Source organism: Sphaerodactylus townsendi, linkage group LG12 (genome assembly GCF_021028975.2).
Source record: "Sphaerodactylus townsendi isolate TG3544 linkage group LG12, MPM_Stown_v2.3, whole genome shotgun sequence".
NCBI classification, from domain to species: domain Eukaryota; kingdom Metazoa; phylum Chordata; class Lepidosauria; order Squamata; family Sphaerodactylidae; genus Sphaerodactylus; species Sphaerodactylus townsendi.
In genome coordinates this window covers 36,727,341-36,751,773 of record NC_059436.1, presented here as the reverse complement: position 1 = coordinate 36,751,773, position 24,433 = coordinate 36,727,341, and the positions used below count along the sequence as shown (strand labels likewise).

Here is a 24,433-nt window from a genome sequence, read left to right as displayed (position 1 = left end):
ATAGTATTGATGCTTTCAGAAAACTTCACATTTGATGGAAGTCCAGTTTCCTTGGATGACAAAGAACTGTCAAAAGTACAAGATAAGCTGTAGCCAGCATTGGTAGTCAAGCAGCCTACCACTTCTGTTGGTTTAGAGCTGCTTCACGCATTGGGCTGGACCCTCTGATTCTGTCCTGCTAGCAGAAGATCCTACTTCCAAGCAGAAGGCTCTGCGCTGACACAGAGTATTAGGACCCAATTTATAATATGCTCATGTGTGAGGACCTAAACAATGTACTAAGAGCAGATGTTCATGGGTCACATGGGCACCCTTCATTGGAGAAAGAAGAAGAGAGAAGAGTTTCGATTTTATATCCCCCCTTTCTCTACTACAAGTGGCAGAGCGGGGAATCACTTCTCCAGATTACAGTGCGCTTGCTCTTAACCACTACACCACACTGGAGAGCTGATCTAGCTGCCTCTCTCTGTCCAGCCCACCCTAGCCACCTACAGCAGAGTCACATTCAAAACTGCTATCAACCCAAAGAGTTGTGTGACTGCCATATGCCTGCCACATTCTTCTTGGCTTCTCTGCCTCTGCTCACTCTCCAGCCTTCGCCCTTCCTCCAGGATGTCCTCTCTCTACTTCCAAGGGTACAGCTCTTGCAGTTTTAACTCTAGTTTGTTGTCGGTCTTGCCTTGCTTCCAATGCACCAGTGTATTTCCAGGCACACCCTCAGAGATGTGGAGCAAACCCCTGGAACCCGGATTTAAAAGAAAAGCCACAAGATAGAGTATGAAAGAGCCACGAAGCTTGAGAGCCACGGAGTTAGTACTACTGTCCTAACCATTACAGCAAACTGGCTCTTTCCTCAAAGTGGATCAGGGTGGTTTAAAATTCCTCCAATTTACCCTCAAAGCAGTACCTTGTTCGTGTTCCAGAAGCTGCAGGGCTTCCACCCCGTTGCTGCCTGATGGGCCTGCGCCCAGTTCAGACACAGATTCTCCTTCCAAATCCAGCGAGGACACAGAATTAGAGCGGTTTGAAGGGCCTGGTAGAAAGAGGATTTGCGGTTATTCAAGACTGGTAGAAAGATGCAAACAGCAAGTGCAACAAAAGATGTGCAAGACAGGACACAGTAGCCCAGTGACAAAAATATGTCCCCCAAATGGATCAGCCGATGGCACAAGCAGATCACCACACCTTTCACAACAGGGCCCAAAATGCACCCCAGCTACAATGAAAAAAGCTCCTTTAAAATATGGTCTGACACACAAGAGACTAAAGTGACCCTTCACCTTCAGATATTCCTTCCAGATTATCACTGCAGAGGGAAAAGCGCAAGGTTTTATCAGGTTTACCGTGGAGTTTGGCTTCATCAACAGGGACATCTCCTTGCCCTCCATCAGCAAGCTGCATGTTTAAAACCTAGCAGGGCAGCAAGAAGATAAAAGTCAGGATTTTGGAAAAACATCTACTGCATATCAAATATCCAAGGCAGAAACGTTGCCTCTATAGAACCTCTCTAGGACTGACAACATCAAACGGGTGTCAGGAGCAGCTCACAGGGAGAAAAAACTTTTTCCAGTTTGCTCAGCATTATTAAGCACAGCAGGAATCAAGGAAGCCACTTACTCAGCAGAGTTAATTATATGAAGAAATGTAGGGCATGTAATTCAGGCAGACACGGGGCTAGCCTTATTTCATCTGTCACATGGGCACCCTTCATTGGAGAGACCCTTCATTATTTGTGCACATAGTTCCTCAAATCTAGATGCTGAAAACAGCTTTGCTAATCAAAACCCATGAAAGCGCAGACATCGAGGCCATCATGGCACATTCAGAATTAATGTGCATAGTTATCCCCCAAAAGACTAGCAGGGGAGAAAGCAATGGAAGGCTAGCAACATTTGAGAGGGTGATCCCTTGTTATTTGGTAACATTTATTTAGAGCAGCAGTGGTGTAGGAGGTTAACAGCAGGTGCACTCTGATCTGGAGGAACCGGGTTTGATTCCCAGCTCTGCTGCTTGAGTTGTGGAGGCTTATCTGGGGAATTCAGATTAGCCTGTGCACTCCCACATACGCCAGCTGGGTGACCTTGGGCTTGTCACAGCTTTTCGGAGATCTCTCAGCCCCACCCACCTCACAGGGTGTTTGTTGTGAGGGGGGAAGGGCAAGGAGATTGTAAGCCCCTTTGAGTTTCCTATAGGAGAGAAAGGGGGGATATAAATCCAAACTCTTCTTCTTCTTCTTCTTCTTCTAGAGCCTAAGGTGGAAAGGGTTCTGTACGGAAGGCTGAAGTCACAGAGCTCCTGCCCGGACAGTCTTCACAACTTGTAAGTATGTTCAAGTTAAGTTTAAGACAAAACTCCATCATATCCAGTTTCCTGTTTGCAAGCACCACCCTCCAGATGATGAGGTAGCTTAAACACAAAGTCGGAGTTATCTTGTACCACCCTGCAACACTGCTTCTGGTTATGAAGGTTCTATTTAGCTAGTGTAGCTAACAGCAATGAAAATACAAATCCACATCCTATTTACCTAATCCTTTTTAAAATTCAAGTCACCTCTGGTAGTGACCATCACTACATCTTGTGCTGGTGACTTCTATTTATTTAATGAAGGGCTGCTGTGGACAAATGCATGATTTCTCAAGATACATGTCCTGCATTCAGTAAAATTCAGCCGTCTCAGATTTTACAACCAAATTCCTCTATATAGGAACAAAAATTGTGCATCTCATTCATGCCTGTTCTGAGCAATGCATCTTTGAATCATATTTACAGACCTCTCCCCCACCCTGTCTTATTATAATACAGGTGGCACTTATAAAATTCACATTAAATTACAGAGTAATGGATATGTGCAGCGAAACGGTGTAGGTCTTGGGCCAAACTACAGGAAGCATTACTCCTTGATTGCTGAATGCTAAACAGATTAGTACCAGCTGCTTGGTTGATATTTAAAACAGAAGCACACCTATTCAGAATTTCACGGCAGCTCACAATTTCTGCATTAGACACAGCACCATGTACTGTACCACACAGCTGTACCAGCTCCACGTGGGTCAATACCTCATTTTCTGACATCATCCCTGGAGTTATCTGGGGTCCGGTCCCAAGGGAAATCACCAAGACTTCTTCCGGTTGAACTTCCGGTATTGTCTCCTGGGAGGACCCATCATGATCTGCATGCTGGTCCATCTGCATATTTGACCGGCTTCTGCTGCGGGTGGCTAGAACATTTGAGGGATAAATTTTACACGACGACAAGTCAAAACAGACAAATGGAAAGTCTAGAATGGATTTGCACAGGTGATCATTCTCTATTGCATGCAGACTGAAGAATGTGCACGAGGACATGTAAGGACAGGCACATGGGCAGTGCAGCACTACAGTCACATCCTTCTCCAGTTGTTGTGAAAGTAGTTGGGAGCTTTCTATTGGTGCCTTACTGCCATCAAGAAATGTCAGATGCATATTCCCTCTATCTACAACCTTACTGACTACACAAGATCCTGGAATCGAAAACCTACTAAAGACCCCACAGAAAGAGCCTTATACACAGAAGAAATAATTTAGGCTGACGGGCCTCATTATACCTCAGTTCTGTAGTGGAAAAAGCTTGCATTTGCTAAAAAATCCTCCCTCTTTTGCACAGTTTCTGAAGGTACAAGGAACGCAGCCTCCAAAGCAGCTGGACCTCTGCAAAAGTGAAATCACACTTCTCTTCCCCTTGATACACTTGCACAAATAACATTAGTATCAGTTACAACTACTTCATGAAGCTAAAACACCAACTTGCGTCATCATCCTTCCTTCCAAAAAAACTTAATATTTTGAGGCTCAGTTCAGACACTACACAAAATTTAATTAAACAACGGGTAGTATGATGGTTCAAAAATGGACCATTCCAAGTTTAGGATCGGAAACCATGGTCTAATGCTGGTTTATTAACAGCTGCAAAACTGTAGTTAAGGCATATAAGCACAAACATTCTGGCTTGTTTCCCAGTGTTGTCCTCATTGTCTCTTCAGTTACAGAGACACCTGACAAGAGCGAAAGAGATGACGCCAACCTTTGTCCAGGTGTACTGGGACTGAAGAGATCATCTGCAAGCCAAATGGTGAATTACACTGGCTTGAATGTCCATTGGTCCATCACAGTCAGGACTGTCCACTCAGACTGACTGTGGCCTTCCAGGGTCTCAGGCAGAAGTTGTTCACCTCAGCATCATGTGATCCTTTCAGGTGGAGATGCCTGGGATTGAACCTGGGATCTTTATGTATGCGGATGCTATACCCCCATGGTGGTGAACCTATGGCACTCCAGACGTTCATGAACTACAACTCCCAACAGCCCCTGCCAGCATGGCCAATTGGGAATTGTAGTCCATTAACATCTGGAGTGCCATAGGTTCGCCACCACTGCTATACCCCAAGCAGATGCTATACCCCTGAGCCAAAGCCTCACCCACAAAAATACTGGTTTCACAATCGAACAGGTGTTAAAATAAACCAAGGCTTTAGCTTATGTCTGAACCAGGGGTCTGCAACCTGCAGCTCTCCAGATGTTCATGGACTACAATTCCCATCAGCCCCATGAACATCTGGAGAACCGCAGGTTGCAGACCCCTGGCTCTGAACCAAGTCTACCCAACCTGACTATTTCCAGATGACAAGCTGACTCACTCTGTTGTTTGCCCCTCAAATCTTCACTGCATTTACACTTCCAGGTCCTAAGAAACAGGAGATTTGGGGAACTTTTAGAAACAGTCATGAGAGCTTCACAAAATCTACATTTTTTGCTAACCCCTAAAAAGACAAGAGAGTAGTTTTCCATCTTTGCCCACAATTAACACAGAGATCTTCATCTCTTTTGCAAAACAGCGACACTAATCCTGAAAGCATCCATACAGACAAGAGGCCTCCATGACATTCCAATAAACTGGAAAGATCCCCATTCAAAAGTGATGAGGACAAAACATGGAATACAGACAAAAGGGACCACAGCACATCTTAGATATGGCCTCTCTGGTATTTTAAACCATCTCCGAAGCAGAAGTTACAAAGATGTCTGTGTGCTTTCATCTCGGCCCTATCGTTCCTGTCAAATTTTTACAAAGATAGCAAATTAATGAGAGAGAAGGGAGCACTCCACATAGTACACAAAGCCAAAAAAAATCACACTGGCAAGCACACTTTGCTAATGAGACAGCTGTTGGAAAAGCTCTGTGCCAAGGCGACAGGAGGGCTCTGGATTCTGGACAATAACTGAATTCAAGGATCCAGTATCATTTCTGGGTCCTAAATAATCAACTCTGAATATCTGAAGGGTTTCCAGAATAAAGTTCAGCAGCTCTGACGCTTTTTACATTGCACTTTTAACGCAATCATTACATACAGCAGGAAAGCTAAGCATAACCAGAGAGAAACATAAAACACTTGATGTAAACACACACACACAAATGATAGGCTGTCCTCAGATTACACTTTTAAAGCAACATGGAATCAAAAGGTGCAAAGAGCCAGCTTGTTGCCAGAGTCATCTCTGCTCTTCCAGTGTGGAAAATCTGAGTTATCTGTAATGTATGAATGACTGCTGTCAGGTAAACCTACCTTTGCCTCTGCCCACCCCACCCCGGCGCACACCAAACAAGGATTCCAAACCTGTACTATATGTGGATTCAAAATCCAAGCAAGTGAGGGGACTAAATCCAATTAACCTGTATGCATGATGTGGTTGAATGGTGTTTCTAACTGGACCCAATCATTTCAGACTGCAAGAAAGAGCTGTATATTTGAACGCTGCTGCATAGGTGTGTAAGGGGGAGCTCCCTTCTATACACAGAACTCAGCATCTCTAGGAGAACACTAGGCTGACCACATCTCATTCACATGCTAGTTTTCAATATACCAAGAGAGGTCCCCTTTCAAAGGGATACCATTCAAGCAGCATCACTACCATCCCAGAAACTGAGGCGTTCCATCCTGGAACAGCTTTGATGTTGCAGATTGTATCAACCGTCTCCACCTCCAAACATCGCCTGCCTAGTAAACCCAATGGAATCGCCAATAAGTCAGCTATGTCTTGATGGCAAATGAATAAATAGCCTCAAAGGGCAGCTAGTCACTGTCACAGAACAACCCAACCAAAAGATCCCATTTTTAAACTGGAAGGCAGATTACAAGTTTTGAAAATATATCCAGTAAAAGGGTGGTCGTTTTTGAAATCCAAGAGAAAATTCGTACGCAGATGATGACACCCGTGCAGCCTGAGATCAGTGGATTTTGCAGGCGTGAAGAATGTGCCATGCCTGGAGAGCTGCTCCTAAAATTTGCAGAGGAACAACTTCCAATGGACAAAATGTGCATGGGAGAAAATAAGCATGACAGCCTAGTATGCATGCAGAAGTGCTTCAGTGCACCTCTTTAGCCAGGTGAACCTTCCAGGTCTCAGTTAGTCATCTACAGCTGAAATCCACTATTCAAGTGGAGGATCTGGCATTCGTCTCCCTCACATTCTGAATCTGAACGCAGTTGTCCATGCACTAACTCTGACTGAAGTTCCCCACTGTTTTCTTTAGCTATTAAATGTTTGTAAAAGCAAAGCGGCAAGCTTCCTAACACAACAAATAAGGTGTTTGCTGCTCGCAGAGCAGCTGGGGACACAACACATGCACACAAAAGAGCAATGGCTTTATGGAGCAGCTAACACAAAGAGGAAGAAGGTAAGGGTTCCGTTACCCACCAAAAGGGGTTACTAGGTTTATGTGAGCTGTCAAGTTGGTGGCCGACGTGTCCCAGGCAGTGATGGCGGCCAACTGTTGTCCTGAGTTGACAGCGTTCAAGAGAAACAGGAAATCAAGCCGTTGGGTAAGAGAAATACTTGTTCAGTTGTGGAGTAAATATAAAAGCAAATGTGTCAGAACAAAAAAAAATAGCTTAAAGGCATGGGCACCCAGGAATTATTCCAAAGTGCGCTGGATACACCTATCTGCCAGCAGAAGGTGCTGACAACCACCGATTTCCCCTGCTTTCCTTGACTCCCAGCAGAGAAGAGGTGATTTTTATATCCCATTTTTCTCTACCTTTAAGGAATCTCAAAGCAACTTATAATCACCTTCCCACAACAGGTAGGTGGGGCTGAGAGAGTCCTGAAAGACTGTCTCAGGTCACCCAACAGGCTTCAAGTGCAGGATTAAGGGAACAACCCCACTTCACCAGATTAGAGACTGCCACTAAGCCTCGCAGTCCCTTCCAGTAGCCAGAAAGTACAAACCTGGGGTGGCGGGACCTTGTGAAGTTACAGCCACACAGGTCTGTGAACAGCAAAATTACCCTTCCTGACTTTTCTATCAGCACAGCACTGATGGAAAAAGCAGGAAGGAATAATTCTGCCCTCTTTCTGCTGCTTAATGTTGCACAGAGATCCATATGCTTATTACACCATGTAGATCCTGCAACCTCAGAATTGCCTTTCCCATTGTTGGAAAGGATTACTGGAGGAAGCAAAGAAAATAGGTGATCTTTGTTAAGGTAGATAACTGGTTCCTACACAATGGAGAAATATAGGTTTACAAAGATGGGGTACAAAAGTCAACTTAATGAGTAACTTCTTTTTGTGGAGATGTGCGGGAAAGACCTTGGGCAATTCCTGGTAAAACCGGAGAGAGTGAGGGGATGCTAAGTAAGATTCCCAGTGATCACATGGCAGAAATTTTATATTAAAAATAACACAGATGCTGTAATTAAGCAAAATACAAGGTGAATTATTAGCTGAATAAATGAAAGGCCTTTACTGGCATTAAGGGAATTATTAGTTTAATGTGCATAATATAGGCATGTCACAAAATCCAGCTTTTCTTGGTGCAGAATTCCAGCAGTTTTTTCAGTGCAGAGTACACACAGTCCTACGCTGAGGGATGGTATCAATTAAGGGCCCCTAAAAACAACAGTCCTTCTCCTGCTACAGCATTTTAAAAGACACCATTTGCTATGGAAGCTTGTGCGATCCTTCAGTCAAAGGATAAGGATTGTATTCAGTGAAACAAAAGTCCAACAGGAATGGGAAGTGTGACAAATAAGGCTCTGAAGGATCTGCAACCAATGACACACATACCATCAAAGGAGACCAGAATGATACAAGTGATGTGGGTCAAGGAGATGTGGACTGAAACCTATACACTGCCCTGAACTCAGCAGGTGGTCTGCAAGAAGTTCCTGAGTTCTCATCCTAGGCCAGTGGTGTCCAACTCTGGTGCCCCAGATGTTCATGGACTATGATTCCCATCAGTCCCTGCCAACTTGGCCAATTGGCAGGGGCTGATGGGAATCGTAGTCCATGAACATCTGGGGCGCCAGAGGGACACCCCTGCCCTAGCCTATTCTGTAGGGTCTGTGCAATAACAGGAGTAAATCCCATTTACACTACCCTGCACACCTGAAAGGAAAGGGAAGAGAAAAATGTGATCAGGAAACTATTAATTCTCAAAGCCCTGTCAACTTCCAGTAGGAAACAAAACACACAGGAGGATGTGAAGTTACCAGAATACTAGAATACTATCGAGGGGGACAGAGCTGGAGGGGTTGGATTAGATGTCCTTCTGATCCCATTCCACTCTATGCATCTATTCACTACAGCACCCCCTTCTTCATTCTCTTAAAAGCACAGGACTCTGAGGTTCTAAACTGCACATGTGGGAAAGGACCAGGCCACTAAGATTTCCAGCACCGCACTTTATCAGCCACTTTTAAAATATATTCTGGGGGATCCTATGGTTCCTTGCCACTTACTGACAATTCCTCAATAAGAAGGCTGATGTTTGCAGACAAGCTTTCCTGCAAATTCAGGAGACTGCTGGGAGTCTTCCAGATGCCTACATCTGTTCAATCAGGGCATCAAGAAGACTGAAGAAAATGGGCCACAACTGGCATGATCTGAATGCACACACTATATGTAAGTGCTAGAATATTTATGTAGCTCCGTAGAAAGTACACAGAGGCTCATTGGCACGTCAATGCAGAAAAAGGCTCCACAGACTAAAAACCAGCCCCCTGAGACTAAAGGAGAGGGGACAGTCTCAAAAAGCCTTCTCAGAAAATCCTATCTTGACCTCACTCACCTATAGGCAGTCGATTCTTTTTGTTTGCTGGAGTGGTGGCTGGCGAGAGTTGTGGGGTGTTATAAGGGGTCATTTCCAAGCTGCTGCTCTTTCCTGGCTTGTTCTGGGGAAGGTTTGACAGGAGGTTTTCCAGAGCTGCCCGATCCTCCTTCAGCTGGTCACCGGACATGACATTCCTCATAAAGCTGACCTGAAAGCACACGTATCATCAAAACAGGCAGGAAGTATATCCAGATGAATTAGATACAGATAACATTTAATGGCATAGTACAAAGATTTAAAATAAAAGACAAAAATTAAAAGACAAAGTACAAAGCAAAATGAAGATCGTTTGTTTATGACCGTGCATAAAAACCTGGCTGTTTGCTCTAGAGCAGACCTGGGCATTATATGGCCTGCGGGCCACATCCGGCCCGCCGGATGACCCTGACTGGCCCCCCTACCTTGCTGGGGAGCGAGGCGCCTTTGAAAGCCCCGCAGAAGCCGGTTGCCTTGGCTGCCGGCTTCTGCGGGGCTTTCAAAAGCGTCTTGCCCCCCTGCCTTTTGGCCCGGCCCTCCACAATATTTTCTGTTTCTTATGCGACCCCATGGAAAAAATAATTGCCCACCCCTGCTCTAGAGCATCCCTGGATTCATTGTTTAACAGATAAACAGTCCAGCACTCTAAGCCCATCAACAAGGTTGAGAGCCACTTTGTTCTGGCCTGGTTATGAAGGGGGAAATAATACAGAACATGGTGTACAACCCAGATGAATTGCTCCCCAACACACACACATACACAAATCAGCAAATATCTGCAGAATCCCACCAAATAGTCCATGCACTTACCAGGCCAGTAAGTTGGCTATAGGTCACATAAACCACAGTCCTGCTCAGCCCTTCCAAAAGGTTAACTGAGGACATGGGAGGGGTTTCCACTGCACGCCCACCGATGACAACATCCAGAAATGCAGCTACGCAACCCTGCAAAGGGAAAGGAGATTCAAGTTTTATTGAGCCATTGCAGCATTTCAGAGAATGGTAACAGGAACCTACACTCTGTTAACAGTGAGTACCTCCTTCTGACATTGAGAGTGTGGAGTGATTGCTCAGTTTATGACTGAGGATTTGGGGAAAAACAGGTAACATCATGTTCTGGGACATATGGAATTGGAAAACTATCTTGCATCTAAATTCCACGCTAGGATGTAGTGTTATGTTATCGGGTTAGAACCTAGTGAAAGGGGAGTCAACCCACAGGACTAATAATTCTCCCACTCTCCTGGCTGAGGTAATAGCAACCAGAAAGCATAGATTAAAAAAGACAAATCACATGTTGCCAGTGGCTCAAAGGGTTTATGCATAATTTGTGAAAAATTAAAGACAAACTCCAACAGCAAGTAGATCTTTGGACTGCCCCCGTTGAATAAAACACATCCACTTTGCATGGGGGCAAATTCACCCCTGAACAGCGACGAGGTGGTGAAAACTGGCAGGAATGAGACTAGAAACCTTGAGGAAGAAAAGGTGAATGAGATGCAAACCTTGATTGCTTTCCCTGTTCTAAAGAAGGCAAGGGAACTTCAAAATTGCCACGATTTGAGGAAGGAGGAGAAAAATGAAGAGAAGGTGTCCTCAGATAATGGAGGAGTTTGGACCTTTTTTATGACAGTGGTCTCTGGCAAGTTGACTAAAATTATTCGCATTGTGTGGTACTCCCATTTTAACAGGGAATAAAACATAGTGAGCCCATTTTTCCACCCTGAGATTTTGGAGAGCTGCCAGCCAGTGTAGACAATACCATCCTGAAGGGACAAAGAGGCACAACTTATATTATTTTAGTAGGCCCACAGCTCAGTGAAAGGGCATAGCAAAAGTATTTTGGGGGATGTCAGAGTACTCTATGTAGCCTGGAAAAGCCTTCTGTAGAACTATCTCCCAATTTAACATTACATAGGGGGGGAAATGCATCGAACACACAGAGGGATACAGTTTGTGTGGTCCTGGTTCTTACTTTGTCGAATTTGCACAAGTTACTCTTCATACGAGGGTCTCCTTCTTCACAACCTGTCATCGCCAGCTGCTGAAGAAGTCTCCCAACCTAGGACAAGAAGCCAGTTAGACTCAGATGGTAAAGGCCTCCCCTTTCATATTTTACTTGCCAAGATTTGAAACACTGCATACATCTAAATTTGAAGTAAAACATTTTATATGGAGATTTCCACAGCAAAGTGCATGAACACAGTTTTTGTACTGCTGTAAAATCTACCTCTCTCTCAGCTCAAAGTGTGCTTTGTTTTATAATTCTCACACCTCTGCTTGTACAAAACCACGTGGAATGCATACAAAGCCTTTTTCTCTAACAAGCAAATTAATCTGAATTTTGCTCAGCATTTGGATTGATTTTCACATGCGCTGAAAATGTGCCAGTGGACTTTGCATGGAACAGTATGCACGTCTGCGTGGTCATCATATAAGCACAGAATATAAGAAGCCTGGAATCTTGGCTTTCATGGAGCAGGGATGGGAGAATCCCATCTGAACCATCTATCCACCAGTCTCCAAACCACAGTTAAATCCCAATTTGGAATCCTGGTTCGTAAATAAGGAAGTAACGGCAATGTATTATTTCACACAATGCAAACATTGCAACGAACTGTGACTTGGTTCTAACTGGGAATTCTGAAAGCGAGGGAGTCCTCAGGGTGGAGCCTGAAGTCTTCTGAGGCTCATTCAGAAGGTGAACAAACATCATCTGAATGCAGCTTGTCAGGGAAATCCTAAACAGTGACTGCAGTTGAATCCTACTGATTTCATTAGGCTTAGCCTAGAGCAACTCTTTACAGGACTGAACTCTATTACCATAGTTTTCAGAGTAAGAGAGACACATATAAGAAACATGAGAGAGCTACCTCTGGTAGTTCACTTCCATTAAAGCATCCTGTCTGGCAGGTCTGGTAAGTCTGATGAAAAAGAACTGGCAATTATTTCAAATGGGTTATGACAAGGCAGAAAGGATGCAACTGTCTCCAAAATGAAGCACCTTCCACTTAGATTAGGTTACTGTAATGTGGTCTGCCTGGGACTGCCCTTGAGAAATGTTAGCAAAATCCAACTAGTGAAGAATGCCCAAGACAGGATGCTGACTACAGTGGGTCACAGGGACCAAATCTCTCCAGTCTGGACCCATCTATGTTAACTCCTAATGTGTTTCTGAGCACAATTTAAGGCCTACATGACTTGGGACTGAAGGACTGCCTACTTGCTCACAAACCCACCCAACCGCTATAGTTATCTTCTAGGCCAGTGGTGGCGAACCTATGGAACTCCAGATGTTCATGAACTACAATTCCCATCAGCCCCTGCCAGCATGGCCAACTGGCAGGGGCTGATGGGATGGCAGGGGCTGATGGGAATTGTAGTCGATGAACATCTGGAGGGCACAGGTTCGCAACCACAGTTCTAGGCCCTGTTTTGAGTGCCCCCGCCTTCTGAGAGCAGGCAAGCAGCAATCCACAAGAGGGGCTTTTTTGTTGCAGCACTAAAACTCCGGAACTGCCTCTCCAGTGGGTGAAGACACCAGTTTCAGCTGGTTTCTCTTGGTGACCCCTCCTTCCTGCCCCATGTTTTAACTGCTGTTTTTATAGGTATATTTTAGCTTTGGCTTTAATTGTTTTAACAACATTTTTCCATTTGGTTTTAATGGTTTTTTAGGATGTATTTTTAAAATACTTATTTTGCCTGTTAATCATCTAGGTGGCCTTGACGAGGGCTGAAAGGCAAGTTATACATTTTTGCAAATGCTTAAATATGATACTAAGCCAAGAGTATGAGCAAAAACACTCAGAAGAGACACAAAAGATGTATAGCACTTTGCAAAGGAAGTCCTTCCACAAATCTGGCATTTGCAACCACCCCGACTACCACATCTGCCCTCTTGATGGAATAACCAAAAATCTTCCATCTAGAAGCATCTTTCATTCCTTAAAACTTGGAATATCTTTCTACAGCCCATTTTTAAAATTTCTTTAAATTGTCATGGTTTTGTATGTTGTCTACAAAAAAATTGAGAGAGAGAGAGAATATATGTGTGTGTGTGTATTTAAATGCAAGAATTCCTAAGGTACCGTGATGTCATTTTCAGCATTCTTGTTGATACAGTTTATCATCACTCCTCCTCTGGAATATATGTATATAAAAATATATATACACCTGCATTAGGTTGAATCTTGCCACTTCATTGATTGGAGCATCAGAAATAATCCCATACTGCTCTGGGTTGACCACCGCAGGACAAATAAAGCAGGCCAGCAGAAGGTCCGTGCACATGGCTCTGACTTCCCCAACATCCAGCCTGTCCACACACGAGAGCGTTTTGTACATCTGGGATACGATCCATCGCAAGCTGTGTGGAAAACAGTAGGTGTTTTGCTTGAGGTAGCCAATGAACTTGTTCACCAATGCCACCAGTTTGGCTTCGTTCGACTCTACCATCTCCTGAACTTTCTGCCGGAATTTGTCACTGCCCTTCTCTCCAAAGAGCTTCTCCTGCTGGACAGGAGAAAAGCGCTCGATCAGTTTGTTGGGGTCAGTTTCTAGGTGGTCTTCGTCCTCGACCAGCAGCTGCATGATGGGCTCATGCAAGGTGGCAGTGAGAAAAAGCTTGGCTGAAAAGACCCCTTCAGAAAAGAGTTTGAACAAAATACTGAAGGCGCAAGTGCCGCGCCTCAGCAGTCGCCGAGGGTTATCGCTCTCCTTAAGTTCAAACTCGATCAAATAACGCAAGACCTGGAGGAGGTAGCTTTCATCTTCTGGCATGATGCAATTGCCGTAGATGGAGGTAAACACGGTGTGAATGACGCTCTGAGTGTTCTCCTGGTTCAGTTTCTCTCCGGCAACCAGACAAGAAGCAATAAGACGAGGGTTCTCGCGTAGTCTGTTGAGGAACTCCCCGTAGTGTGTCTCCTGGTGGCCCAGCTGCTTGTACCCGTCCACAAACTGTGTGTCCTCCAGGATTTTGGCATGCTGGCAGCATTCAGCTGGGGAAGCTTCAGCACTTTAAAATGAAAAAGGGAAGCCATTTAGAAATGCAACACCTGAGATCTGGAACTCCTCTCACACAGAACTAAAAAGCAGCACTGCTGAATCAGACCAAAGGTTTACCTTGTCCAGAATCCTGCCTCCAACTGTGGAAAATCAGATACCTTAAATTAGTTGGCTTCCACCCAGACTTTGACCCCTGGGAAAGCGGGGCCTGGGGCCTTGGAGTTACACCATCTAAAAGGCTGGCATAACTCCATTTAGCCCAATGGAGAGCTGTCTGGTGCCAGGTTTTTTTCATTCTTCCTGCTTCCCCACACTGCCAGAAAGCCCCCTGGAGGAGGCGGAGAAGCATGGAAACAGCCCTGTCCACAGCCACCTCAGGCTTTAGATGGGGCTGCCTACCTTCCTCCTTAAATGCAATCAGAATAATCCCTGGCCTAAGAGAGGCAACTTCTCAGTACTTGGCCATAGGGCCGGCACCACACATACCAACATAACTCTTCATTGACCTATCTGGATTTCTATGGATTTTTATTAAAACGTGGTCTTGGATCCAGCGATTTGTGGGCCCAAGGATCATGGATCTCTATTTTATTCCCCTCCTTGAAAGCAGTTCTTCCCAACCCCAGGAAAGTTGATTCACAGTGTTATGGAAACTGCATGGACCTACAAAATAAGCTGCACTAACGGAAGAAGGACAAAAATGATTTCACCCTCTTTCCTAGCACAGACCCCACCATGCATGGTTATAAACCTGAGGTTAGAAAAGTCATGATCAGCCCATGTTTGATCCTACCATGTCTCCAGTTTCCTGCCTGGGATGTGGGATCCTTTCTCTCCTCATTCCCCCTCCCTCTTCATTCCTGTGGTTGCATTTTCTCACTCTTTGTACTTTCCCAGCAATGCCTTATCAGCTCATTAGACACCTGTTGTAGTTCTGTCAGTAGCGTGGAATGCAGGCTGTTTTGACCCTGAGGAAGGTTACATCGTCTCTGGACCATGGGACTGGAGAGGTGCCATCCCCCCTTGGGAGCTGAGTTTCAGGGTTGTGTTATGTAATGTAGGGGATGACATGGGGTAAAATGGAGGGCGCTTTGCTGTTTATGCTTAGTTCTAGCAAGAGAAGCCTAAATGCTTATTCCTGGTGCTGTTTCATAAAAATAAAATTATTACTGAACAGTCCAGGGGCACTACAAAAAAAAAGAGCTTGGGAAGAGAACAAGGAAAACTCTGCCATTCTAAAATGTTGGTACCTGTGAATCTGCCCAAGCTCTCTTGCCTTTACAACTGTCAAACAGCGTCTGATGATAACTTATTTGGTGGAACGAGCTGTGCTGTTTACAGTGGCCGTTCTTAATCTCTCTGCTTTCTGCTCCAATTCATTTTAGACTCTATAGAATGTTACTGCTTTTATTAGGAACTTATATGCTTGTATATTTTTAATTGCCTTGATAGCTTTTTTAAAAGTCTTCTCTCCTTTTTTTTCTGCAGCACCTCAGTGAACAAAGTCTTGCTGCTTTGCCAACAGAAGAGAAAAAAGTCAATCAGAAGATAATAACTTCTCTCCTATCTCTCTGTCCAGTTAATGGCCATTATCTTTTACCCTGCTATTTCCTGACTAATGCCAGGCTCAGGGAGACTCTGGCCCTTTCCGCATAGTTCATGCCGACGCGCCCCCCCGGGACAGTTCGCATGGATGGTCCCGCTGGAAGCGGCGCCGACGGCACAGCCTTCACAGAGGCTGCACTGTCCCCAGACAGTTCCTCACCTTCTGCTGTCCTCGGAGCTCTGTGGAGGCCAAGGGACAAGCCCCCATGGCCAGAGCAATGGCTGCAGCAACAGAGGCCAGGAGGCGTGTCCCATCGCCTCCACAGAGCGCCGGAAGACAGCAGATGGTAAGGAGACGTTTGGGGTAAATGGTGGTTTCCACCCACTGCCTTGCGAACGGCAGCGGGTGGAAGATGGTGCTTCTGAAAAGGAACGAGGGAGCGAGGTTCGAAAGGCGCATCTTCGCGCCACTTGGGAGTGGTGAGGCCGGCGTGTGAACCAGGGACGCAGTTTTTAGCGTCCCTGGGGCACTGTATTCCGCCCGTGTGGAAACAGCCTCTGACATAAGGAGCATAAGGGAAGACCCCTTTGGAGCGATGAAAGCCTCCTGTTACATGAAAAATACACCACCATCAGCTGAGCAAACTGGTAAGATACAATCCCCATAGTTTGTGGAGTCCACTGAGAAGAGCAAAAAGAGAGAGATTAGGGTTTCTGGCTTCTGATACACCTGCCATCACCTTGTTATGATCAGCCGGTCCAAATTAATTCTCTGCTGCTTGGAAATCCAGGCTGTGCGATACAACCTTTCTGCAGTTTTCAGCACTTCAGCGTTCAGTCTCTGGATGAGCTGCTTTTCAGAGTTCACATAGAGCCGCTCCTGCTTGAGGTGATGAGCAAGCGCGTGAATGTCCAGTTTCACCATCTTTTTTGAGGGGGGCAGCAGAACTGTGGGTTACTCACTGAAAAGAGAAAAGAAGACAGAAAAAGATCAGCTTCAGCCGAGTTCTTGGATGCACTCACAGGCGCCATTCTAAAGATATGCCGTAAGACAGTGATGGCGAACCTATGGCACGGGTGCCAGAGGTGGCACTCAGATTCCCCTCTGTGGGCACGCGCAAACAGAGTCACCCCCACCCCCGCCCCTACACATCTAGGCTGGCCTGGGCTGCTGGGCTCGATTACTGGCATTAAACCTAAGACCTAGTTTTGGGGAAGCAGTGTAGGTAACCCTATTAAGCGCTGTTAAACCCCACTGATTTTCATGCAAAGAACTACAGCGCGATCCTTTACCTGGGAGTAAGCTCAGTTGCTGGCAGTGGGGCTTGCTTCTGAGTAAACCCTCCTAGGGTCATGGTTCACCCATTTGAAGAGTTGCACAGTTGCTTCAAAGCAAAGCCACTGACTACCACCAAGCTTACTCCAGAGTAACGCACGCCTCGGAACCAACTGTTTTTTTCTAAACTAAAACCTCAGTATTCAGGTTAAATTGCCATGTTGGCACTTTGCGATAAATAAGCGGGTTTTGGGTTGCAATTTGGGCACACGGTCTCGAAAAGGTTTGCCATCACTGCCGTAAGATAAAGGCTTTTGATACACGGTAACATCCTTGCTTTGATTCCTTCTGGTTGCAATACCTGGATCAAGCTGGACTTCAAAAAAATCATATCTTTAAAAAAAATATGTTCCTTTTAAGCACATTTACATACCAAACCCCCCCCCCCCTCATACAGGCTCTTTTCATGAGGTTTCATAAGGGCTCTGTTTCAACACAGTGGCAGAATGCACTTCTGTTTTCTTAACTTGATGTTTCACAAAGGAACAATTTAGTCAAAGGAGAACTATTCAGCATTTTTATGATAATGCACCCTCCCCAGAATAGATGTTCACACAACATTGCGTGGGACGATTTTATTCAGTCAGAAAAAGGAAAAAGAACACTTTTCAATGCCATCTCACACAAACACAGCCAACCACTGGCCAACGGAGGCAGAGAAAAGCATCATACATTCAAGCAAAGGGAAGCATGTGAAGATGCCTTCCATTTAGTCATCCATCTAACTCAGCACTATCCACTATAGCTGTCTGAGGCAGAAAGTGTCTTTTCAGCCCTGCTACCTGCTAAGCCTTTCAGCAAAATATGTATTTAAATCATTTCAACCCACCTTCCTCCTGAAATGTGCTCATGGATGCCAGGGATCAAACTAGGGACAACCTGCAAGAAAAATGTGTGCTGTTCCACTGAGATATGCTCCCCCCCTTTTATTCTGCAAAAGATGGCCACCACTTCTACAGGGTGTTACTGAGAAACTGTGTTTCCATCCCAAAATTATGCCTTCTAAGTAGTCTTACAAACAAGTCCTCACAAGTGAATTTATACAGCCATACTTGGGTGGTGCACTGTTGACACAGCACGTCATAGGTGGGTTTTGGAACAGTAGCGTTATTTAGAAAACTGGGCCACGCTTTTGGCCTGGCAACTGCTGCAGCAAAACCACTCCCCCCTCCCTTTTAACTTGCTAGTTTGCAAATGGACAGGCCCATTTTTGCCAGGTTCCTTTCAAGAAGTCTGCATGATACCTAGATGGAAGTGTTACAGCAACAGGCAGCTAGATGCATAAACAGGATACAATGACCCTACCCCACCCCTCGGCAAATATCCAGAGACCGATTTCCATGAGTGTGGAAACAAGAGTGGAAAATACGAACAGAAGGAAACTGTGGAAACAGTTCTGGTCTCAGATTGAGTGGGAAAACTCTGAACTGACAGAGGAAGCTACAACTACCCTCCATAACCTCACACACCTCAAAATAAAGTTACAAGACACAGTTGGCCCTTATTACAATAGAAGATGACATGCACCTACTTGGGGCAGCAACAGCTTTCAGCTTCAAATTCTCAAACAGTAAAGAATATAGCAGCATGTCGAAAAATCAGGGGCTAATTTTAGACCATTTCCTCTGATTCCCCTTGCCTTCTGCAGATGCCACCTCCCCATAGGGTCCTCTACCCCCAAGGAGTAGCATGTCATAGAGATCAGAGAGCTACAGTCGGAAGGTGGGACAGGTCCATTCTGACACTGCAAAATTACTCTGGATCCAACTTTAGATATCCATCTGACGCTCTGTTTCACACAGTGGCACAATAGATGCCTCCAGAAACACAACAAGCAGTGTCATGAAGGCAACAGCCAAACCTCTTTATTGCCTCCAGCAGCTGGTATTCAGTGGTAGAGTGCCTCTGACCTTAAAGAGGCCATCTAGTTACGATGATTAATATCCACTCCAACATCTAACATCAATTAAACTAACAGAAGTATTTTAATAAGAGTACTGCTGAGCCCCCAAAGCAGGCTGTCTATGTCCCCACACTGTCACCCTCAATGGGACCCAAACTGTGCCTCTTGAATCATCTACTCCACCTTGCCTTGTGAGAGTGCATCAGGATCTTAAAGAAATTTCTGACTCTGGCCACTGTGAAAAGTTTACCCATTCCTCTCATTTTTACACCTGTATTTTTCCACTTTCCTGGAACCGCACAGCATGAACCACAACCCTGACTAGAAGTCAGAGATCACAGCTGATTACAACATTTCTGCAGAAACAAAACACCTCCACCCAAAAAAAGGACTAAGGCATGTGCTGTTTCTGAATTGCTTAAAACTCTGTGTGAATAAAAGTGATACTTTGATACAGCAAAATGGGAAGCACAAGAGAATATGGTTGAGAAATGACTATGCACTTCAGACTCACTTTCACTGGAGTCTACTCAGGCGTTGAGAAGGCAGCCTGTTCAGGAAGATCACATTGCTTAGCATCATCATTACAAGCCAGATATGGAAGTTCCCTCCCTTGTCAGGTTTCCACAGTGAATGTTACAAGTCGTTTACATGCTGCAGTTGCACAAAGCTGGAAAAATGACAAACTCTGGGGTTCTTCAGAGCAACTGGTACAAAATGACACACAAAATTGAGAGGTGTAGTGGTTAAGAGCAGTGGACTCTAATCTGGAGAACTGGGTTTGATTCTCCTCCATATGAGCAGTGAACTCTTATAAGGTGAACTGGATTTATTTCCCTGCTCGTTCACATGAAGCCTGCTGGGTGACCTTGGGTCAGTCACAGTTCTCTCTGAACTCTCTCAGTCCCACCTACCTCACAAGATATCTGTGGGAAGAAAAAGGGAAGGAGTTTGCAAGCAGTTTTGAGACTCCTTCTAGGAGAGAAAGGCAGTATAAATCCAAAGATCATCTTCTCTTCTCCCAAACCAGAATATTTAGCCCAGCACAGCCTATTTTGATTGGCTCTTTGGGCTCTCTAGCGCAGAAAGACTTTTGTGCGTAGATACTAGGATTATGTGTAGATACCAGGATTAATAATGGAACGCTCTGTGGGAACAGTGTATGCTATACTGAGTTACAACTCTTCTCCTCAAAGCTATTCTCACCGAGAAAGCTTGGATGAGATTCCAAGACCTCTTCAGATCTCCGGAACAGTTTGAAAGTGCTGCATAATACAAGCAGCAGCATGTACACTTGTGGTTTCTGAAAAAGGGCCACACGAACAAAATGTAGCATGAATTTACAAGGTGCAACTTGAGGGTTTTCTCCATCCCCTCACTTCTTCTTTGAATTTATGTGCATTCAGATTTTTCAAAAGCTCTACATTTCAACAACGCCAGATCCCAGACCTGGAAAAAGTAAATTTAACTTTGGAAATGCATACAGCCTGAGATCCAAAAGACCACAAGGTCTCAATTTGGCTGTAGGAAAGCAAGCACTTTAGGCACACAGGGAGATTTTGCTTTCCACAAATAACAACAGAATGGAATACCCAGATAGTATCCACTGGCACTTCTGAAGCTGCTTGCGGACTGCCTTGATCGAGTTTTCTTGGCCAGGGTATTATATTCCAGCATTAGGGTATTATATTCCAGGATTCATTACACCGCTGTGTTTCAAGCTTTCTTCTCTCTTTCTGCATTTGATTTGTCTGCAGAGGAAACCCTGCACATGGCAGAGGATCCTACTGGGAATATTCCAGGCTGCCTGCTTAGGCGAGCACAGACTAGACTTATGGGTCCTGACTCTGGTCAAGTGTGAACTAAGTACACTCTAGCCCTAGAACACAACCAACTCTCCCCACTCCGCCTGGGTAACAACCTGATGGCCTGTCACATATAAAGGCATGCTCTCTTGCTGTTGCAGGGAAGACTGTATCTTATGGAACAGAAGGATATATTTCCACTGACTATATGATGAAATATGATATGATCAGATTGTTTCATGACTTATCTTGAGCAGGGGGAGAAGGATACAGGATTTTCAAGCAGAGCTAAAGTGGCATTGATTAGGGATGCTCTCCTCATTTGGATTACCTGCATGGGGCAAGGAGTGAGACCCAGTGGCCTATAAGGCTCCTTTCAGCTCATGATTACAGGACATGAATGACAAGGGCAGGCAAGGCACTGTATTATGCAAGCAACTCAGAGCTTCAGACAGGATGGACTCACTCCTGGGCTGGCGAATGCGCTAAACACTGGAATCCTGAGCATACCTGTAACATAACAGTTGGAACAACTTTGTAAAGAAATCACAAGAACAGGCCCATATGGAAAAGTAAACTAAGTTTAGTTATTTTAAATATATGTACCCCATTCTGTCTATTCACTTCAAAAAGCAACTGTACAGAAACAGATTGTACAGGTAAGGGGGAGGAGGCCCTCTGAGTAGATCTACTAGGAATAGAGAACCTCTCTCATACGTTCATGCTACAGCAAACCACTCTGATGCACCTTTTTCATACATATGCTTTCACAGGATTATTTTTAAAAGCCTCACAGCAAGAGCTAGCAGTGTTCAGTCTCAACAAATCTGCTACTGCACAGATTATGTACGTTTATGAGGTGGATATATTGCTTCCCAAAAGGAACTCCATGAAGCAAATATGAGCACCTTCCAGTATTTGTTTATAAATTTACTGCAGGCCACAATGCTGGCATTGCTGTGACATTACACTAATTGTTCAAAAGACACATAAACGAGTGACATGGATTTACTGGCATAGATTTAAATTCCACACAGACCTTGGAATTTAACTGAGTAATGTCTGCAGCCCTCGGACACATTAATTTCAGTACATACTTGTGACTTCTGTTGACGGGCCTTCCTTCTTTGATACAGGAGAAAGTGGTGTAATTGGGGACACAAACATTGGGGCAGGTATTGCTCCTTCTCCTTGGTGATGTCAAGTAGTAAGAATCAACTGTGCATCTATCATCTTAGCTAAGTTCTGTGTTCTGTTTCTTGGTTACTTCAAAGCAGGGGGGAAAGTTAGCTGCTGGTGATTCAATTCAACTAGCAGATAGAAGTGTGAGACTCAGACTACACATGTAAACTGGAGGGCCTGATTTTAGCCTTTGGCACCATGACTTGATGGACCACACCAAGCATTTCAGTTTTTATATCAAGCCTGATAAGGATCCGTACCCATACATCTTAGAAACCTTCAGTGAAGTTATGTTTTTCCTTGAATGCTTCCTGTACCAGCCAAAACAAAAGCAGCCAAAACAAAAGCAGGCAAGTTGGAAGAAGGCAAAGCAATGCCGAACCAGTCCATCTTCCAAAACATGACACTTTTCACTTCCTAAACACCTACAAAAATAGCAACAAAAGGAGGAACCTGTTCTTGACAGCATCGAGCCCCAAATTACTCAGCCCTCCAAGTAAAAAACACACAGAGAGAGAGAGCCGGCTTATTAATTCCATTGCTATCCAAATTGTAGGATACCAAACCTTGCGCAACTGCTCACCTGGCTGCCTCTGGCAAGTTGAGAACTGCAGGAAGGCAACCAGGCAGGGATAGCTTTTGTGAACTGGAAAGGATTTAGTCCTTTACCTTTCAGGTTGTGAACAGGAAAAGCCAGCACTGGTGGGACAAGAAAAAATGAGTGCAGGAAAGTAAGGACTTAAGACATATTTGCAAGGCTGAACTACATATGAATGGAAAATGCTAGATCAGCTGGCCCAGTGGCTTGTCTGCATAGGCTGGCCGCCACAGCTACAAAAAAAAATTCACAACCACCTTCTCTTAGAGGCACCTGATTGGACAGGTCACCTCAAGCATGACACCAGTTTCTACAGATTTCTTTTTCTTTACAACTCTCTGGGCTGCTTGTCTGTTGGCCGCCGTGTTTTGTATTTGCATACCTGGCTACACATGAATGGGCGTTGCCAGAGTGTGCAGGAGGTCTGGCTCATGCAAGAAGAGGCCTTAGTAGGGATAGTAAGTTGCTAATGTCAACTATAAGGAACTGGGGAAAAGCCATACACCCAGAAGCTTGTCACTGTTAGATGGCAACTGAGAACGTCATCATGGAGGCCTGAGGTAAAAAATTTGGTCCAGGTCTTAAATTAACCGAATGCTGGTACCGAGGAATGTGACCCTTACTGAGTCACCTATGATTGGTTCCCTACCTGGGGACATGACAATTTATACCCCACTAAAACATTCCCTTCTCACTGGAAACAGTGTGTAACAGACTTTGTGATACACCTCTGAAGATGCCAGCCACAGATGCAGGTGAAACGTTAGGAACAAGATCCACCAGACCACGGCCACACAGCCCGGAAAACCCACCGCAACCAGAATGTGAAATCCTTTTTTGCTCCAGCCCAGCAATTACAAGTTCAGGATGCTGGACACTTCCCCAAGACTAAGAAGGAAAGCAGAAAACATACTGTAGAACAGGATGTGGGGACTAACTGGATCATGCCCATGAGTTAGTCACTTTTGAAGTCTTGCTAAATTCAGCGGTAGATTTTAAGGACTTTTCTATTGAACAATCAACAGGACTCGGAGGTAGCCTGGCTGGATCTTATCTACACGGCCCCCGCAATTCTCCTTCCTGAAGCATTCCAAACGACGCAACTCTCATTTCCTCCCAATGACAGATGCAAGTTCACAGTGAGTGTGGCTCCAGGTTCTCAGCAGGAAGGGGAGAAAAAGATATTAAAATGTAACAAACGAAGCATGCACAGCTACTGTAGCAGTTCCCAGGTGATTTCCTTCACATTTTTCTCCTAAGGTTTGATTGACACTCAGTGAAGCAAGGTTCTCCAGTTCTTCAAGGTAAATGATAAAGCAAAGTCGGGAACAAACCCTCTGGTTTACACACAAAGATCTGTAACGATGCCATTTCTGTCACTGCAGCATGAGATAGTAGCTGTTTTTATGGGGATAGAATCCAATGCATGGCTTCACGATGGACACATTTCCAATCTTCAACTAGCTTTGAAAAAAAATCTATAGGAGTTGCTAACACAAAGAAGTTTCCACAGGTTATTTGTAAGTCCCCCTCCCCAAAGACACACCTACCCACAACTTTTGTAAATCTTCCCTGTTTGTTCACCTGGAGTCAGTTTTAACTTATCACAGGTACACAGAATCACTCATCTGCCCATGGGGTGGATGACAGTCACTTTGTAACAGTAGATCAGGGGTCTGCAACCTGCGGCTCTCCAGATGTTTTTGGACTACAATTCCCATCAGCCCCTGCCAGCATGGCCAATTGGCACTCCCATGCTGGCAGGGGCTGGTGGGATTTGTAGTCCATAAACATCTGGAGAGCCGCAGGTTGCAGATCCCTGCACTAGATTGACACTGCCCCCAAACAGAGCAACGAAAATAGAGTATTAACGCTCTAGAAATTCGAAGTGTAATGGTTCAGTGAAGTTTAGAGTTGATTAATCCAGGAGCTA

The 24,433-nt window shown here is 44.9% G+C and overlaps 1 protein-coding gene across 1 annotated transcript in view; it reads right to left on the bottom strand.

Moving 5' to 3' along the window:
• The window catches only part of GAPVD1 (GTPase activating protein and VPS9 domains 1), a 47,785-nt gene that overhangs the window by 17,893 nt on the left and 5,459 nt on the right, over positions 1-24,433 (bottom strand). Inside the window, 9 exon segments of the mRNA XM_048512493.1 lie at positions 908-1,033; positions 1,344-1,410; positions 3,058-3,218; positions 6,733-6,813; positions 9,107-9,296; positions 9,935-10,069; positions 11,100-11,186; positions 13,298-14,141; positions 16,417-16,638. Coding sequence (XP_048368450.1) covers positions 908-1,033; positions 1,344-1,410; positions 3,058-3,218; positions 6,733-6,813; positions 9,107-9,296; positions 9,935-10,069; positions 11,100-11,186; positions 13,298-14,141; positions 16,417-16,601 — 1,876 coding nt within the window. The 5' untranslated portion in view covers positions 16,602-16,638.